The sequence below is a fragment of the Cetorhinus maximus genome, chromosome 13 (assembly GCF_964194155.1).
Source record: "Cetorhinus maximus chromosome 13, sCetMax3.hap1.1, whole genome shotgun sequence".
In the NCBI taxonomy this organism is placed as follows: Eukaryota; Metazoa; Chordata; class Chondrichthyes; order Lamniformes; family Cetorhinidae; genus Cetorhinus; species Cetorhinus maximus.
In genome coordinates this window covers 62,978,582-62,996,789 of record NC_135891.1, presented here as the reverse complement: position 1 = coordinate 62,996,789, position 18,208 = coordinate 62,978,582, and the positions used below count along the sequence as shown (strand labels likewise).

The window sequence follows — 18,208 nt, the reverse complement described above, 5'->3', positions numbered from 1 at the left end:
CATCCCTAATTGCCCTTGAGAAGGCGATAATGAGCTGCCCTCTTGAACCGCTGCAGTCTATGTGATGTAGGTACATCCACAGAGCTGTTAGGGAGAGTGCTGCAGGACTTTGACCCAGCGACAGTGACAGAACGGTAAAATATTTCCAAGTCAGGATGGTGAATGGCTTGGAGGAGAACATCCAGGTGGTGGTGTTCCCATGTATCTACTGCCCTTGTCCTTCTAGATGGTAGTGGTCGTGGGTTTGGAAGGTGCTGCCTAAGAAGCCTTGGTGAGTTTCTGCAGTGCATCTTGTAGATGGTACACACTGCTGCTACTGTTTTTCGCAGGTGGAGGGAGTGAATGTTTGTGGATGTGGTGCCAATCAAGCAGGTTGCTTTGTCCTGGATGGTGTCAAGCTTCTTGAATGTTGTTGGAGCTGCACTCATCCAGGAAAGTGGGGAGTATTCCATCACACTCCTGACTTGTGCCTTGTAGATGGTGGACAGGCCTTGGGGAGTCAGGAGATGAGCTACTCACTGCATGATTCCTAGCCTCTGACCTGCTCTTGTAGCCACAGAATTTATGTGGCTAGTCCAGTTCAGTTTCTGGTCAATGGTAACCTTCAGGAAGTTGATAGTGGGAGATTCAGCGATGGTAATGGCGTTGAATGTTAAGGGGATATGGTTAGATTCCCTCTAGTTCGAGATGATCATTGCCCGGCACTTGTGTGGCGCAAATGCTACTTGCCACTTGTCAGCCCAAGCCTAGATATTGTGCAGGTCTTGCTGCATTTAGACGTGGACTGCTTCAGTATCTGAGGAGTCACAAATGGTGCTGAACATTGTGCAACCATCAGCGATCAACCCCACCTTATGATGGAAGGAAGGCCATTGATGAAGTGGCTGAAGATGGAGCAAACCTGAAATTTGTAACAATTACACTGCATTCTGCTATTTACCAGTATGCTAACATTATACTCTGATCACTAATTCACTTCTGCACACTTTGGTTACTAGTACACCACAATACATTTTGGTCTTCAGACACTGTTACATTCTTGGCGGTGATGTTTATTAGTGTGCTTCTCTTTTCCTTTAGTTCCTGTTGCGGATATCAAGGCCGTGGTAACTGGGAAAGATTGTCCCCACATGAGAGAAAAGAGCGCCCTAAAACAAAATAAGGTACAGCTGGAGTATGTGTTTGTGTGTGTGATATATTTAGGAACGTATCAATTATTGGATGAAGAAAGATCAAGGTTCATCTGACCAGTCTAATAACCTTATGAGCTTTTGACTAATGATAAAAATCAATCTCTATCAATTAGTCCACAACAGATTCAGTCATGTAGCAAAGAAAACCCAAGTGGTGAAGAGCTTTTGGGAAAGTCAACTGTTCTTTCCAAGCATGCTACCATGAGTCATTTTTCAAATTAGTCATACTGCATCCTGAATTGTTGTTTTCTGAACAAAATCTGTGTCAGCTCTGGCTCAGTGGGTAGCACTTTCACCTCTGAATTATAAGGTTGTGTTTCAGGTCCCAGTCCAGAGACTTGAGCGCAAAATTTAGGCTGGCATTCCAATTCAGTGCTGTTGAAGTGCTTCACTGTCGGAGGAGCTGTCTCATGGATGATACGTTAAACCAAGACCCTGTCTGCTTTCTAAGGTGGACGTAAAAGTTCCCACAACCCTATTTCGAAGAAAAGCAGCAGAGTTATCCCTAGGTCCTGGCCAATTTTTATAGCTCAATCAACATTACAAAAACAAATTATCTGGTCATCCATCACATTGCTGTTTGTGGGAGCTTGCTGTGCACAAATTGGTTGCTGCATTCCTACATTACAACAGTGACCACACTTCAAAATGTATTTCATTGACTGTAAAGTGCCTTGGGATGCCCTGACGCCATGAAAGGTACAATATAAGTGCAAGCCTTGCTTTTTTCCCTTCTTTCCTTCATATCTCATCTCATTTGCCTTTGAATGAAACAATACTAACTGTTTCCACTGTCTCCCTCTGAAGCCTTGATCCATGGATTTACCACTCATTCACTGTAATATTATTTCCACAGATTAGTTTTCAATTTACCTCCCTTCAAGCAAAGGTTGTGGCCTCTGGTTCTACTGTTCTGGACAAAATGAAACAGCTCATCGTGATCTGCATCATTTGGTCCCTTTAGAATCCTAAAACAATAATTATATTACCTCCCGACCTCCTTTTCCAGCGAGAACTTGCCCAGTTTATGTAATCGTTCCTCAGAATTCAATCCCTACATCCCCTCAATCATTCTGGTTACTTTCTTCTGTATATTCAATAGCTGCAATATCCTTTCTGTACCATGGCGACCAAAACTATATATCGCATTTCAAATGCAGTTGCATCAATGATTGGCGGGGTAACCACATTATTTCAGCTCAATATTGATCTCAACACCTGATTTGCTTTACACATTGCAACTGAGCATTGTTGTCATAGCTTCAATCCATTGTAAACCAAGACCTCAGATGTCTGTTTCATTTTCCATACACATTATACATGACCGCACTGTGGGTGTACTTACACCACATGGACTGCAGCAGTTCAAGATGGCGGCTCACCACCACCTTCTCGAGGGCAATTAAGAATGGACAATAAAAATGCTGGCCTAGCCAGCAATGCCCACATCCCATGAAAGAATTTTTTAAAAACCTACATATATATGAAAATTATGTATTGTGTGTATCTATAATGTACGTGTGTGTTTATGTATTAAACTCGTAATATATTAGCCTGTATAAATTTCATATAAAAAATATAATAGAGATTTTACAGTTTGTAGCAAGACCTGGCTTTACTTCTGTCACAGTGTATAAAATAGACAATTTCATGGGTCCCAGTGTGACCTCCCCTTCCAGGTACCATGCCCTAAGTGGGTGTTAGCGACCATAAACTTCCATTGGATCGGCCCATGATTATGCTAAGCAAAGTATTGCAGTGGTTTGCTGTTGTCTGCTGCAGAATAGCTGACCAGGAACTCTCCCGCTCTTATTGCCTGCTATCAGATGTATTAGAAGGATTTACAGGCTGGTAATCAACCTGTTTGGACACATTATGAACACATCTTCCTTGGCCATCAAGTCCCGAAGTGGGACTCAAACGTGGAGCTTCTGGCCCAGAGGTAGGGACGCTACTACAGCACCACACGACCTCTCCCCCAGTGTGAGACTATATTTAAATAACTCATGAACCTGCCTGGCATAACAATCTCAGCCTTGTATTCTGCATGCAGTGCAGTCAGGACCATCATTTGTTTAAGCATGATATTGCAATTGGGATGGGTGTCCTTGATTATTCTGTGAAAAATGCATCTTAGGTCAAACTATGGATTTCAGTTTTTTCTATGTGAGCATCTAAGGATATCAAATACAGAGTTTATATTGAGAAACCACTTCATTTCTGTACTTTTTGTTTAACATTTTCTTTCTGTTATTACAGGAAGTTCAAGAACTGGCCTTCTCCATCCTTCATGACCCTGATGAGGCCCTGAACTTCATTGCCCCAAACAAATACGAGGTAAATGATCATTGTTTGATGCAAGGTTTGACAGAGACGGTGCTCAAGAAGCAAATCCCACTATTGACCAGATGATCACAATGAACATGTTATCCACCATGTTAGATAGAGAGTAATATTTGGAAGGCTAGTCCTGTTGATGTGTTTCCCACATTCCCTTGTGCTGATTTGCTGCACAAGTTTGTTCTTTGCATATGCTGTATAACGTCCTTTTATATTCCCAGTTTTCTACCATCACATCACACGTTCCTCTCCTGAAGATGCTGTCATACAGCTGCACAGTCTAGTTGCTGTCTAGGACCTTGCCTTGGTAGTCACTGGTTGTGAGTTTGGTGCTGGGTGTCACAGGCCCACCACGTGGTTATCACAATGAAGCCTGACCCTGTCCTTGCCTAATGTCCACACGTCTGCACATCTAGCAGAGGTTGCTAGACCGTGATCAGAAGGGTCATCGACCTAAAACATTAACATTGTTCCTCTCCACAGATGCTGCCAGATCAGCTGAGAATTTCCACCATTTTCTGTTTTATTATTGAAGGGAAATCAGTGTCAGAGCAGTGAGAGGTATTCAAGGAGGAGAAAGTGGATTCAGAACAAATAAGTTCCCTGAAAGAAAAAGGGTGGGACTCCCAAAGAGCATGCAGAGTAGGATAAGGCAAATAAACGGAAGTTCATGTTAATGCAAAATGCTCAATGTTGCAGGAAGTCTCACAGAGTATAGAAAATAAAGAATCAATGTAAAGCCAAAGATGTTTTCTAAACACATAAGGTACAAGTGGATAACTAAGGAAGGAGTAAAGCTGATTTAGAGATCAAAATAGTAACCTGTTTGTGGAGGCAGAAGAGATGGGCACGGGTCCTAAATACTCTGGCTGGAGTTTTAACCCCAAGGACAGGTTGGCTTACGGGGAAGTGTAAAAGTTGGGTGCCATGGCGACAACACCACCCCAATGACCACCTGGCCCCATAGGTATTTTACCCATGGCCGGGGAGGCGTTGGGTGGCCTGCTCGCCCTTGGGCCAATCGAAGCTTCTAATTAATGACCTCCTTACGCTGCCACTGAGATTGTACCCACGGTGGGGGAGATCTGACATCGCCTGGCAGCCGTGTTGCATGGCTGAGGGAAATGCCTCCTGCAGGTCCTCCCCCACCCCCTGTAAAGATCCGCCCCCCCCCCCCCACCCCAACCCCGTCCTGCCCTGCTGATCAGGTCCCATCGAGACCCTGGACAGCTATTAAATGGCTGCATGGCAGCTCAGCCAAGCGGAGGCAGGCATATTTTGCATAAAATTCAGCTCTTTGTGACTGTCTTCAGAAAAGAGGGGAATGATTTTAGTTGAGTAGTGTGAAGTATTGAATGGGATAAACATAGACAGGAAATATTAAGGTGTTTGACATCTTTGAAAGTGGATAAATCACCAGGCCCAGATTAAACAAAAACAAAAATACCTGGAAAAACTCAGCAGATCTGACAGCATCTGCGGAGAGGGTTACAGTTGACGTTTCGAGTCCTTATGACCCTTCATCAGAACTAAGACATATAGAAATTAGATGAAATATATGCTAGTAGAGGAGGATGGGACAGGTAGAGCTCGATAGGGGGCCAGTGATAGGTGGAGGCCAAGAAGAGACTGCCAAAGATGTCATAGACAAAAGGACAAAGGGGTGTTGACAGTGGTGATATTATGTAAAGGATGTGCTAATGGGGACTTTAAGGGTAGCAAACAGGACAAGCTAGTGGCAGATGGCCCTAGTCGGGGTGGGGTGGGGGGGAAGGGATCAAAATGGGCTAAAAGGTGATGAAACAATTTATAATTTTTTTACAAATATATTATAAATTATTGTTTCATCTCCACCTTTTAGCCTATTTCAGTCCCTTCCCCCCCCCCCCCCCCCCCCCCCCCCCCCCCCCCCCGAGTCCCTGTGGTGTAGGTACACCTGCAGTGCTGTTAGGGATGCTGTCAGACCTGCTGAGTTTTTCCAGGTATTTTTGTTTTTATTCTAGATTTCCAGTATCCGCAGTATTTTGATTTTATCTTGGGCCCAGGTTAAATGTATCCCAGGCTGTTAAGAGAAGCAAGGGAGGAAATAGTAGAGGCTCTGATCATTTTCTAGTCCTCTCTGGCTACAGGCATGGTTCCAGAGGACTGAAGGACTGCTAATATTGTATTGTTGTTTAAAAAGAGAGGAAGGCCTAGGCTGACTAACTTTGGACCAGTCAACCTAACCTTAGTGGTGTGCAAATTGTTGGGAAAAACTCTGAGGAACATTATAAATCATTACTTGAAAAGGCATTTATTAAGCAAGAATAGTCTGCATGGATTTGTTAAGGGAACGTCATATCTGACCAGCTTGATTGAAGTCTTTGAGGAGGTAACCAGGATGCTAGTGTGTTTGATGTCATCTATGTAGGTTTTAGCAAGGCTTTCGACAAGGTCCCACATGACGGGTTGGTAAGAAAATGAAGAACTCATGGGTTTCAAGGGCAAGTCACAAGTTGGATCCAAAATTTTGCTCAGTGGCAGAAAACAAAGGATAACAGTCAACAGGTGTTTCTGTGAATGGAAGGCTGCTTCCAGTGGGGTTCCACAGATTTCAGTAACAGATCCCTTGCTTTTTGTGGTATATATCAATGAATTAGACTTAAATGTAGGGACTTGATTAAGAAATTGGGGGTAATACAAAAATTGGTCGTGTGTTTAATAGTGAGGAAGAAAGCTGTAGACTACAGGAAGATATTAATGGACTGGTCAGGTGGGCGGAACAATGGCAAATGGAATTCAATCCGGTGATGTGTAAAATAATCCATGTGGGTAGGGCAAACAAGGTGAGAGAATGCACAATAAACGATAGGATTCTGAGAAGTGTAGAGGAACATGTCCACTGTTCCCTGAAGGCATCAGGACAGGTAGATAAGGTGTTAAGAAGGCAGACAAGATACTTTCCTTGATTAACTAAAAATATAAAAGTAAGGGGGTTATGCTAGAACCGTATTCATACTAGTTGGACCACTGAAGTACTGTGTACAGTTCTGGTCACCACATTACAGGAAGGATGTGATTGCCCTAGAGAGAGAGTACAGAGGAGATTTAACATGGACGTTTTCAGGAACTGAGAATTTTAGACGAGGAAAGATTCGATAGACTGTGGTTGTTTCCTTTGGAAAAGAGGAGGCCAAGGGAGATTTAATTTAAGTGTATAAAATTATGAAAGGCCGAGAATAGAGTGGATAGGAAGGACCTATCCCCAAAGCAGAGAAGTCAATAACCATATGGGATACTTGTAAAGTAACTGGCAGAAATATTAGAGAGATGTTGAGGAGGTATTTTTACCACTTACAGGGTGATGGTGGGGGCTGGAATTTGTTGCCCTAAATGGCAGTAGAAAATTGTTTTAAAAATACTTTGATATGCAATTGAAGTGCTGTAACCTACAGGACTAAGGACGAGAACTGGACAGTGGCATTAGGCAGGATGGTTCTTTGTCGGCTGACAGACAGAATGGGCCAAATGACCCCCTTCTGTATTGTAGATTTTTTATGTTTAATCTTCTAGACTCGAGGGAATACAAGTTAATCTCTGCGACCTGCACTCACAATTTAATCTTCTTAGCCCCGGTATAATTCTGGTGAATTCCTCTTGAGAAGCAGTGCCTGGAACTGAGCGTAGTACTCAAATTGTGGTCTAACCAGAGTTTCCACCTTTAATTATTACAGTCCCCTTGAGAAAAAAGTCAACATTGGCCCAGCTCTTGCAGTCTCTGGATCATTGGAGACTGGATATGCCCCCCAAGATGTGCTTCAGGACCCCTCGGAAAGTCCTGACACACTGACTCCATGGGAGTTGCATGGAAAGTTCGAACTTCCGATGGGCAATTCCCTTGCTCCCCGGCATCCTCCAATAAAGTCTCCAACTCTGAGTTAAAGTCAGAGACTTCGGACAGTTCCAACTTGCTTACCCAGTGAATGTTAGACAGAAAAGTCCTATCCTAACTCCTGGGTAACTATAGAATTGATTCCCCTCAACCCCCCCCAACTACCAACTCCCCCATCCTGATCTGACTACCCCCCACCACCTGACTCTCTCCCTGACCCCCTGACACCCCCCAACCCGACCTGACTAGTCTCCCTCCTAACCCCCTGCTGCCCCGACACCCTCTGACCTGACCTCAGCACCATACCCACCTGCCATCCTATCCCCTTACCCACACTGCCCACTAAAACATCTAAACATTCATCCAATCACTCATTCACTAACACACTGAGAAGCTTTGGAATATCTAAACTCTTACCAGAATACAATAGCTGGTGCCATGAAAAGGGGCTTGGTTTCTGCGCAGATTCTCTCCACTTCTCCCTTTGAGGTTTCCTGAGCTGAGTGAATTTTGCCGGATCCTCCACCAGAAGATTGGCCAGAAAAATCGGAAACAGGGGTTCTGACTGTGATCACAAGATTTGGAGCGACATTTATTAGTCTTTTTAAGTGTTCCTTATGAAAAGCTGTTAGTTTTTACTGATCTTTGTACATGAACCCAAAATCTCACTGCTCTTCTACAGTTACTAGTTTCTTACTATTTAAAACATACTCTGCTTCATCATTTATCGGTACAAAGTGGCTCACCTCACACTCACCCACCTTTTCCATAAAAAATTAATGCTTTTCAACACTCCTTTTCATGAGCTATTAAACCCATTAACTGCTGCTTTGTACAAGTAGGCATTAGCATTTGAGATTTGCCTATTCTGCTTTATCCTTCCCACCTTGATGGGATGAAGAGACAGAAAGCAGTGACTGTGTGTAAGAAACAGTGAAATGTGAAGAATGATAAGGATGTGATTAGGAGTTTGGAAGACAGAATGACAAAAATTGTGAAAGTTGGACGATTGCCAAGGTGATTATGGGACAGTTAAATGCTAAGTATGATAATTGTCAACAATTACTGTTTATTTTCGTCCCACCATCTGTTTAAATCAAACCCCTGCAGTTTATAGTGAGCTAGATTTGTGCATGAAAAAGTTGAGTTGGGAAGGCAAAACTTTGAGAGAGAAAAGAAAAACTTGCATTTACATAGGGGGCATATTTTCAAGGCTTGTAGCTGTCACAAAGCTTGAAAATGTAGTAAATAGTGAGGGGGATTAGCATCAGACTTCAGGAGGACATTGACCAACTGGTGAAGTGGGTAGACACATGGCAGATGTAATTTAATGCAAAGAAGCGTAATTTGGTAGAAAAAATTCAAGGCAATATAAATTAAATGGTATAATTTTAAAGAGGCTACAGCAACATCGGTTGAAAGAAAAAGGGCGGAACTCCCAAAGAGCATACAGAGTAGAATATGGCAAAAAAAGGAGAGCTTATGTCAATGCAGAATGCTCAATATTGCAGAAAGTCTCGGAGTCTTAAGGTGAATAATGAAGATATCTTGGACAAGTCACACTACCAATGGAGAAGTGCTAGTAAATTCGGAGACTAAAAGATCTCTGCTGACCAAGATCAGAAAGATACTGTTGGAATTTCTTGGGCGCATAATAAGAAATCATGATTTAGAAAGTTTGATGCTGATGGGAAGGATTGATGGTAAAAGAGATTGAGGTAGAAAAAGGACAACCTTTCTAAAGAGCCTCGCAAACTGGATGAATGTACCACCAATGAAGATGATCCATGCCTCCAGAACAAGATTAACATGGAAGCCCATGGTCTTCGGGCATGACACCTGAAGAGAGAGGAGACAGGAACAGAGGGGCTTGGGGTTCACATATACAATCTTTGAAGCTGGCAGAAAAGGCTAATAAAGTTGTTCTTTCACAAAAACATACCAGATCATTGGCTTTGTAAATAGAGGCATTGAGTGGCATCCTTCATTGCATTGCCAAACCACTTTGCAGTTAACAACACCACTAAATATATAACAAATCTCACTGACCATGTACTCTCAGAAGGCATAGAGCATAAAAACAAGGAAGTTATATATTTTATAAATCACTGATTGTGTCCAATTCTGGGCATCACACTTTAGAAAAGACATCAAGGCCTAGGAGAGGGTGAAGAGCAGAATTATTAGAATCGTACCAAGGATGAGAGACTTCAGTTACCTGGAGAGACTAGAGAAGCTGTGAAGAAAGGTTAAGGGAAAATTTTAAATTATTTCAAAATCATTTTGAGTTTTGATAGAATAGGTAGGGAGAAACTGTTTCCACTGGCAGGAGGATTGGTGACCAGAGGACAGGTAACTGTCAAGTAAAGTCAGGGAAGACTAGGAGAAATTTTTATTCAGGAAGTTCTGATCTGGAATTGCATTGCCTGAAAAGTTTATTGAAGGAAATCCAGTAGTAACTTTGGAAAGGAAAATGGATCTGTATTTAAAAAGGAAATTCTTTCAGAGCTGTGGGGAAAGAGGTGAGGGGTGCAACCAATTGTTAGCTCTTTGAGACCTAGCACAAGCATGATAGACCAAATGCATACAAAGGAAAAAGTGTGCAAGAATTTGGAAGTTGTCTGCAGACCTGATAGTGATAAAGTAATGGAATTCATAAATATTAATAGAAGTTTGTTGCAAAACCAGAGAGCTAATAAGGGGAGACTTCAATTTTCACACAGCTCAAGTTCCAAATGTAGTGAACTTTTTGAACGTATTTGAGACAAAACAAAATGTTCTTGAATCAACAAGAGAACAGGCTGTTTTAGAGGTAACTAATGAGCCTGAATTAGTTAATAATCTAATGGTGTAGACTTTGGAGGGATGAAGCAAAAGTTGACAGTGGTTGAACTGGTGAAGCTATTAACAGATACAAGTACAGTTGTGCATTGGAGGTGTTCAAAGTAGTTGGTAGAATACAAGACCTAAATACCCATAAAGGGCAAGAGTTCTCCTTGTATAATTAAACAAATTGATCAATAATGGAAGTAAGGGATAGTATAAAACTAAACAAAAAGGCTTATGTGAAGACAAAAAGCAGTAGAGATTCTGCAGACAGGAAGAGACATAAAGAACAGCAAACAGAGACAATGAAAACTGTAAGAGCTACAAATAGGGAATATGAGGGAGAAAAAAACTCTCTCAATTCAGGAATTGTCCCCTTGGATTGGAAAATGGCCAATAGCATTACCTCTTTGACCTTTAAATAGGATAAACTAGGAAATTATGGGTTTACTAGTTTAACACCCATTGTGGCGAAGTTATTAGAATCTATTATTAGGAACAGACGGCTGAATTTTCAAATGCCTGTGGGGTTGGGACACAGTGCGGACACTCTTTCAAAATCGCAGTTCTGCAGGTAGTCCCAGAATCCTGACAATTCTGGGACATATTAGAAATTTCAAAGGGCTACAGAGAGGGAACTAGAAGCTCACTTGCCACCGATTAATAGCCTACTAAGCTCTTTAAGGACCTTAAGGGGCCTATCTAGTGGAGAATGCTGTTTTTAACCTTTACTTCGGCGAACTCGAACAGTCTGCTGTACATTAGTGCCCTACTGTTGAGCTCTTAGCAAAGACATCGGAAAGTTAATTTGAACTTAATTTTGATGGGCTAACTAGTGCCAGTTTGAGCCCTGTAACTTCATCGAAATGACTACTTTCATCCCCGTCGACGCTGCTGGACCCCTGAGGAGTTGCCCGCTTAATTTGAATTCAATAAAAATCTGGAATTAAAAGTCTAATGATGACCATGAAACCATTGTGGATTGTTGTAAAAACCCATCTGGTTCCCTAATGTTTTTTAGGGAAGGAAATCTGCTGTCCTTATCTCTAGACCCACAGCAATGTGGTTGACTCTTAAATGCCCTCTGAAATGGTCTAGCAAGCCACTCAGTTGTCTCAAACCGCTACAAAGCCTCAAAAAAGGAATGAAACCGGACGGACCACACATCATCAACTTGGGCACCGGAATCGACAGCGGCAAACGCAGCCCTGCCAACCCTGCAAAGTCCTCCTTACTAACATCTGGGGGCTAGTGCCAAAATTGGGAGAGCTGTCGCACACACTAGGCAAGCAACAGCCTGACATAGCCATCCTCACGGAATCATATCTTACAGATAATGTCCCCAGACACCACCATCACCATCCTTGGGTATGCCCTGTCCTTCCAACAGGACAGACTCAGCAGACCCACATTGGAAAACTCTCCACTGGTTGGAGTCATACCTAGTACAAAGGAATATGGTTGTGGTTGGTGGAGGCCAGTCATCTCAGCTCCAGGACATCACTGCAGGAGTTCCTCAGTGTAGTATCCTTGGGCCCAACCATCTTCAGCTGCTTCATCAATGACCTTCCTTCCATCATAATGTCAGAAGTGATGATGTTCGCTGATGATTGCACAATGTTCAGCACTATTCGTGACTCCTCAGATACTGAAGCAGTCCATGTCCAAATGCAGCAAGGCCTGGACAATATCCAAGCTTGGGCTGACAAGTGGCAAGTAACATTTGCGCCGCACAAGTATCAGGCAATGATCATCTCCAACAACAGAGAATCTAACTATCGCCCCTTGACATTCAATGGCGTTACCATCACTGAATCCCCCATTGTCAACATTCTGGGGGTTACTATTGACCAAAAATTGAACTGGACTAGTCATATAAATACTGTGGCTACAAGAACAGGTAAGAGGCTAGGAATCCTGCGATGAGTAACTCACCACCTGATTCCAAGGCATAAGTCAGGAGTGTGATGGAATACTCCCCACTTACCTACAGCTCCCACAACACTCAAGAAGCTTGACACTGTCCAGGACAAAGTAGCCTGCTTGATTGGCACCACAGCCAAATACATTCACTCCCTCGATCACCGATGCACAGTAGCAGTAGTGTATACCATCTACAAGATGCACTGCAGGAATTTACCAAGGCTTCTTGTACAGCACCTTCCAAACCCACAACCACTACCATCTAGAAAGAGAAAGGCAGCAGATAGATGGGAACACCATCACCTGTAAGTTTCCCTCCAAGTCACTCACCATCCTGACTTAGAAATATATCACCATTCCTTCACTGTTGCTGGGTCAAAATCCTGGAACTCCCTCCCTAACAGCACTGCAGGTGTACCTACACCACAGGGACTGCAGCGGTTCAAGAAGGCAGCTCACCATCACCTTCTCAAGGACAACTAGAGATGGACAATAAATGCTGACCCAGTGAGCAAAGCCAACATCCCATGAATGAATATTTTTTTTAAATTGGCAAGGCAGCCCCCAACATGGCTGCTGCCTGCCTTTGCCACTGGTGCCAGGCAGGTAGCTCCCATCTACTGGTGGCACTTGATGCAACTGATTGGGCGCCAAGCTCACCTCTTGCTGCCCAGTTAGGGCATTTGCGTTGAAGAATAGCGTTGCAAGGGCAAAGCAGTTCAGACTCACATTTGGAACCTGTAATTCATCTGGGTGTCAGGTTCCCAAATCTGGCCTCGAGTAACTGAGCAATTAAAACATGAACGTGTCGTAGAGAGCCAGCATAGATTTGAAAAGCTAAGTCATGTCTAACCATCATGTTTGCATTTTTAAGGAGAAAGCTAACATGGTAGGAAAGAGAGTGTCTATGGAAGGCATTCAATAATGTTCCATGTAAGACTGTTTACAAAAACAAGAGCATGTGGAATTGGGGGGGCATAAGCAGTGAATTGGTTGGAAGGTAAGAGACAGAATAGAGATAAGGGATATGTACTCTAATTGGCAAGATGTGACTAGTGGTGTCCCCAGGGATCTGCCCAGGGAAGCATCATGAAGGGCACTGAATCTGCAGAGAGGCTATTGAAGCTAAATAAGTTCTCTGATGTGGTAAGACGTTGCACCCCAACGTTCCTCCCCACCCGGGAGGAACACTCAAGTTTTTGAAGAAGAGATCAGAATGGTGTGGAGAAGTCCTCTGTTGTTGACTGTAAGGTTTGTTGTATGAAAGCATCCTACAGGTGGGGAACTTTGCTCAATGGCCCCACACATTGGGGTGCTGTGGCCTTGCTGTCCATGATCTTCCCTCCCTTAAAAATTAATGGATCGAACTCTTAGGCAGGACACCCATTATTTCCACATATGTATGGCTGATGGATGAGGCTCCCACTGCAGGTTCCCATTAGTAAAATCTTATAAACCAACTGCAAATTCAGACTCATTTAGAAAAATAAATAGTGAGAATCCTGATTCTCTTCATTTTTAATGTCTTCTGTGTAACCTCTCAAGGTGAAAAATGTATATCATAATGAAAGATAAAGTCTTATATTTATATACTGCCTTTTATGATCTCTGTATGCCACAAAGCACTTAATACTATGTACTTTTGAAGTGGAGTCACTGGTTTAACATAGGAAATTTGATAGCCAGTTTGCCAAAAGCAAGACCCCATGAACAGCCCTGAGGAAATGACATAATCTGTTTTAGTGATGTTGGTTGAGGGATAAAAAATTGCCAGGACACCCCTACTTCTTCTGGAGTTCTCTGTCTGAAGGTGGGTCCAACCCACAGTGCCATTAGCTCCACTATGGTTAGGGTAAGGAGGAAGTCCCTGAATCCACCCAGCCGGAATGGGAATCGAACCCCATGCTGTTGGCACCAATCAGAGCCATCCAGCCAACCAAGGCTTTTTTTGCCCACATTCCTCAATTGGGAATGTTGGGTTATTATCCTGAAAGTTCTGCTTGTTTTGTGGTGGGGGAGGGCTAATGAAAAGAGATTTGGAGGGGTGCGGGGGGAAGATTTTCAGAGCTTCTTTCCCGATATCTTTGCCCACACATGAATCCTTGGGAAGAGACCATGATATCACAAACTGTATGCAATCTATTGGCAGGAAGGGGATCACTGTCTCAAAACAGTTTTCCTCTTGGCTCAAGCTTTCTGAATTCCTTAACATGTCATTTGTGTTCCCTGCAGTACTGCATCTGGACTGATGGACTAAACGCCTTGCTGGGAAAAGAGATGACCAGTGATCTGACCAAGAATGACCTGGATACTCTGCTGAGTATGGAAATGAAACTGCGCCTGTTGGACCTGGAGAACATCCAGATCCCCGAGACACCTCCTCCCATTCCCAAAGAACCCAGCAGCTATGACTTTGTGTATCATTATGGCTGAGCAGCATGATGACCAACACTTTGCAAGCACAAAAAACAATTTAAAGATTAAAAAAAACACAGCAACATCCAGTGAGCAAAGATAACACTCTGCTCAACCAGCTGTTGAAGAAACATGCCTCCATTGAGTAAAGTGCTGTAAGTAGTGGAAAGGCAGAGTTGCAATGCGCAAAGGGCCGACGTGCTGTGTTCTGGGGAGGTTCTCGGGCAGACCTTGGGCCCTTTAGAAATAATTCTGTATTTAATATTTTAGACAGGTTTTAAGAATTTGGTGGATAATGTGATTTGGTACAGTGAAGTTTGTATGATGGTTAATAATTTATTAGTGTTCTAGTAGGCCAGCCTGCTTATGGAGGTTTTTTCACTGTATGCAAACAATATTCAATCAAATATTATTCAATCCCATTGTTCCAATGTGGGACAATGGATTGTGTTTGTATAACCTATCTGTATATACTATATGTGAATGTCACAGAAAATATATATAAGGAGATTTTCCTTCAGTTTCTGATACTTGGGAGTGTCTTCATGGCTGTCACCCAGGAATAATTCCTACTTTTTTTTTGAAAGCTCTAATTTTGAGCAGTGACACGATTGAGGGCAACCTACCAACCTTATTCTCTTCTTTAATCACAGTTTATCCTGCTCCCCTGAATGTCTGCTCCAACACCATCCCAGAGCTTGCAGGTTATGAAGTGAGGTGCCTAGTCACCTGGAGATGCAGCTCTGCAGATGAGGAGGAGGTGGGCCACAGGTGGTCATTAACCTGTTTTATAAATACCACTACTGCAATCCAGTGCCATTCATAAACTGCTTGAGCTTTGCTTTCGTCCTTTTGTGATTTATGATATCGCTAGTTTACTAGCGATGTTCAGGTGTACATATTGGGATAGTGCTGGTAGACTATGATTGATCCACGCCCCTTTAAGCACATTGGAGCTCTGGCAAAGATGCTTAGTATCCTCACTGTTTTCCACCTTTGCACCTTCTTTATTTAAGATCTTGTCATGGGCATTTAACTGAATAGGTACCAGGATGGCTTGGATTATAGACCTTGAATTGAAAGTACTCAATTGGTCTTGATAAGGACACTGAACAGGTACATGAATGGACTAGATTACAGACACTGAATTCAAAGGGTACTTGAATAGCGTAGGTGAGGACACTGATTTATACAGGTACTTAAATCAACTAGATTATAAAATATGGAAATCAGTGGGTCATTTTGTCAATGAAACCCTACTCTGCTTTTGAGCCATGTAATGAGAATGCTCCAATATTGCTGTATCTAAGCTATCCGTTAATAATGCATAGTTATAAATTATAGAGCTTCATTTGTATCCATAAATATTATTAATCTAAGGTAATATTGTCAGCATGTGGGGTTATCATCCTCTCAGTAGCAAACCCGTGTTTTAAAGAGTGACCAAAAAATAGTCTCTTTGCTGAAGCACTGACTTAACACACAGATTTAACTTAAGTGACTACATTCACGCTGTTTTATTATGGCATGGCAGAAGTTAAATTGTCTGGAACAAATGGCACAACTTGCATCCATGTCAAAACTTTGTACTGTTGCCTCGTATATTTTTTACTTGGTGTGGCGATAATTGACTCTTCAAAGGGAAAACACAATGAACTATTAAGTATTGGCAGCAGTGCATACAACTTCACCTAGGACCATAGCTTCTCGTCTATGGCTTTCTCACTATGAGAACATGGTGCTTCAAGTTTACAGTCTTTACTGATGGAAGTTAAGATTGCACTTTCTCATGGCAGTTTACAATTGACATATGAAGCATTTTATTGAGAAACATGTTTTATATTTACAAAGTTTGGATAGTTTGGGACTGAGTCAGAAGCTTCAGAATACAACTTTTATACTTAACACTTAAGAGATGCTGCACTGATGTATTAATTAATGTTACCCAGTTGAGGAGTAGATTATAGGTCAGCGGGATAGGAGGAAATGTAGGCCGTCAAACTAAATCAGAAACTGCAACCCTATCCAAGAACATTTAAATTACACACTAGGAAGAGACTTCCATGTAAACAAATACAGGAAATTGTGCCTTTTAAGTAACTGAACTATAAAAAAGATTGAATTTTAATTAGGTTCCATTGTTCCCTCAGAGGCTCATTGGATGTACATAACGCATACTGACTGGTTTATTCTTGCTCCCGAAATAACTATGCATTAGATTTTAAAACAATTGATCCCAGTACAGTAAATAAGGGTAATAACCTCCTATGGATGAATGACAATCTGCAAGATGTAATCTTCTGAGAAACATAATCAATATTGTAAAAGGAAAAGAGATGAAAGGAAAAACTGCAAATTCTGGAAAGAAGAAAATTGCTAGAAATCCAGTGCAAGAGTTATTCAATTTGGAAAACAGTGAAATGTTTGTGTCTCAATGAAATATGCGTTGGATGGGTCAAAATGATGCTCTCTATGCCTCACCCGTCCGAAACCATCCAAGAAATGTATGCTTTACCCTGGCGTAGCTTTAGGATAAGTACAAGAATTAATTACAGTTATCCAACTGTCTGGCCATTATTGTGAACTTAAGTACAAGTTGTTCCTACTACTAGCCTTTTAAAGAGACAGTCCAATATTTTGAAAATAAGTTCACTCTTCCAATGTTGCTACTTTCCTTAAGCCTTAATGTCTGGAAGGTGTAGTACCACTATTGCTAATCCATTATGGGTTGGCTGCGATCACTTTTGAGTGAGTAGGGACATTTGCGCAGATCACCCAAAATCCCTACTGATCAGGTGGGAAGCCTGAAGAACCCTCTGTAAAGATCCTTCCAAAAATGGTGTCGGTGCACATTATTTTTCAAATTAAACTTTACTCTGCCCCAGAAGTGTGAAGTCAAAAGGCTCCCAGAGTTTTTAAACTCTAAATTTATTGGCATCAAAAATATTTAACAATTTATTTTGATCCTTCCATTATAACAATTCCAGATGAGTGATCCCTACTGTGATTTATGTGTGAAGCTATTTTTAATGTCATTTGGGAGAATATTTGTCTATTGTACTGTTAATTGGTCAGTGTTATAATGGCTGATAAGATTTTTAAAAATGAAATAGTAACATTTACACAATAAACAGAACAATCTTGCTGTAATGAGTCTTCATTTTTCTCCAAAAACTGGGATAATTAAATAACCCCGCAGTCTTTGCACTAGTGAAGTTGTGATATGACTGCAAGAGCTTATTAGCAAATGTGAAAGTTTCATCAGTTCTTACTGACTATTTTGCATAATCGTTCTTTACAGCTGAAAAGGATTGGCCTGATGTCCAATGTCACCTTGGAAAAAGGTGAACAGTGGGCCATTCCTTTAGTATGGTAGACAATCTGCTCTGGCCACATTCATTAGAAACATGTTAATCGACCTCGGGATCATTTATCACTTAGGCCCCTAACATTCTGTTTGCCTAGGCCCCTTCCATCCCCCTTGCCATTAAAATCTAACCCAGGACATTAGTTTAAACACTTTATTGGCTTCCGTCCCTTCAACCCTTCATTAACTTAAACCAATTTAACCCCTGTGACTCAAGTCCTCGCCTGTACAAAGTCCATCACAGCCAGCTCCGGTGACTGCCAATGCCCCAAC

General features: G+C 42.1%; 1 protein-coding gene across 6 annotated transcripts in view; it reads left to right on the top strand.

Moving 5' to 3' along the window:
• The window catches only part of LOC144688640 (engulfment and cell motility protein 2), a 218,015-nt gene extending 200,297 nt beyond the window's left edge, over positions 1-17,718 (top strand). For all 6 annotated transcript variants that reach the window (XM_078555443.1, XM_078555444.1, XM_078555445.1 and 3 more), the window contains 3 exons: positions 1,081-1,163; positions 3,453-3,530; positions 14,386-17,718. In XM_078555443.1, the coding sequence (XP_078411569.1) occupies positions 1,081-1,163; positions 3,453-3,530; positions 14,386-14,586 (362 nt within the window). In that variant the 3' untranslated portion in view covers positions 14,587-17,718. The remainder of the gene's footprint in view (positions 1-1,080; positions 1,164-3,452; positions 3,531-14,385) is intronic.
• Positions 17,719-18,208: the final 490 nt, after the last annotated feature.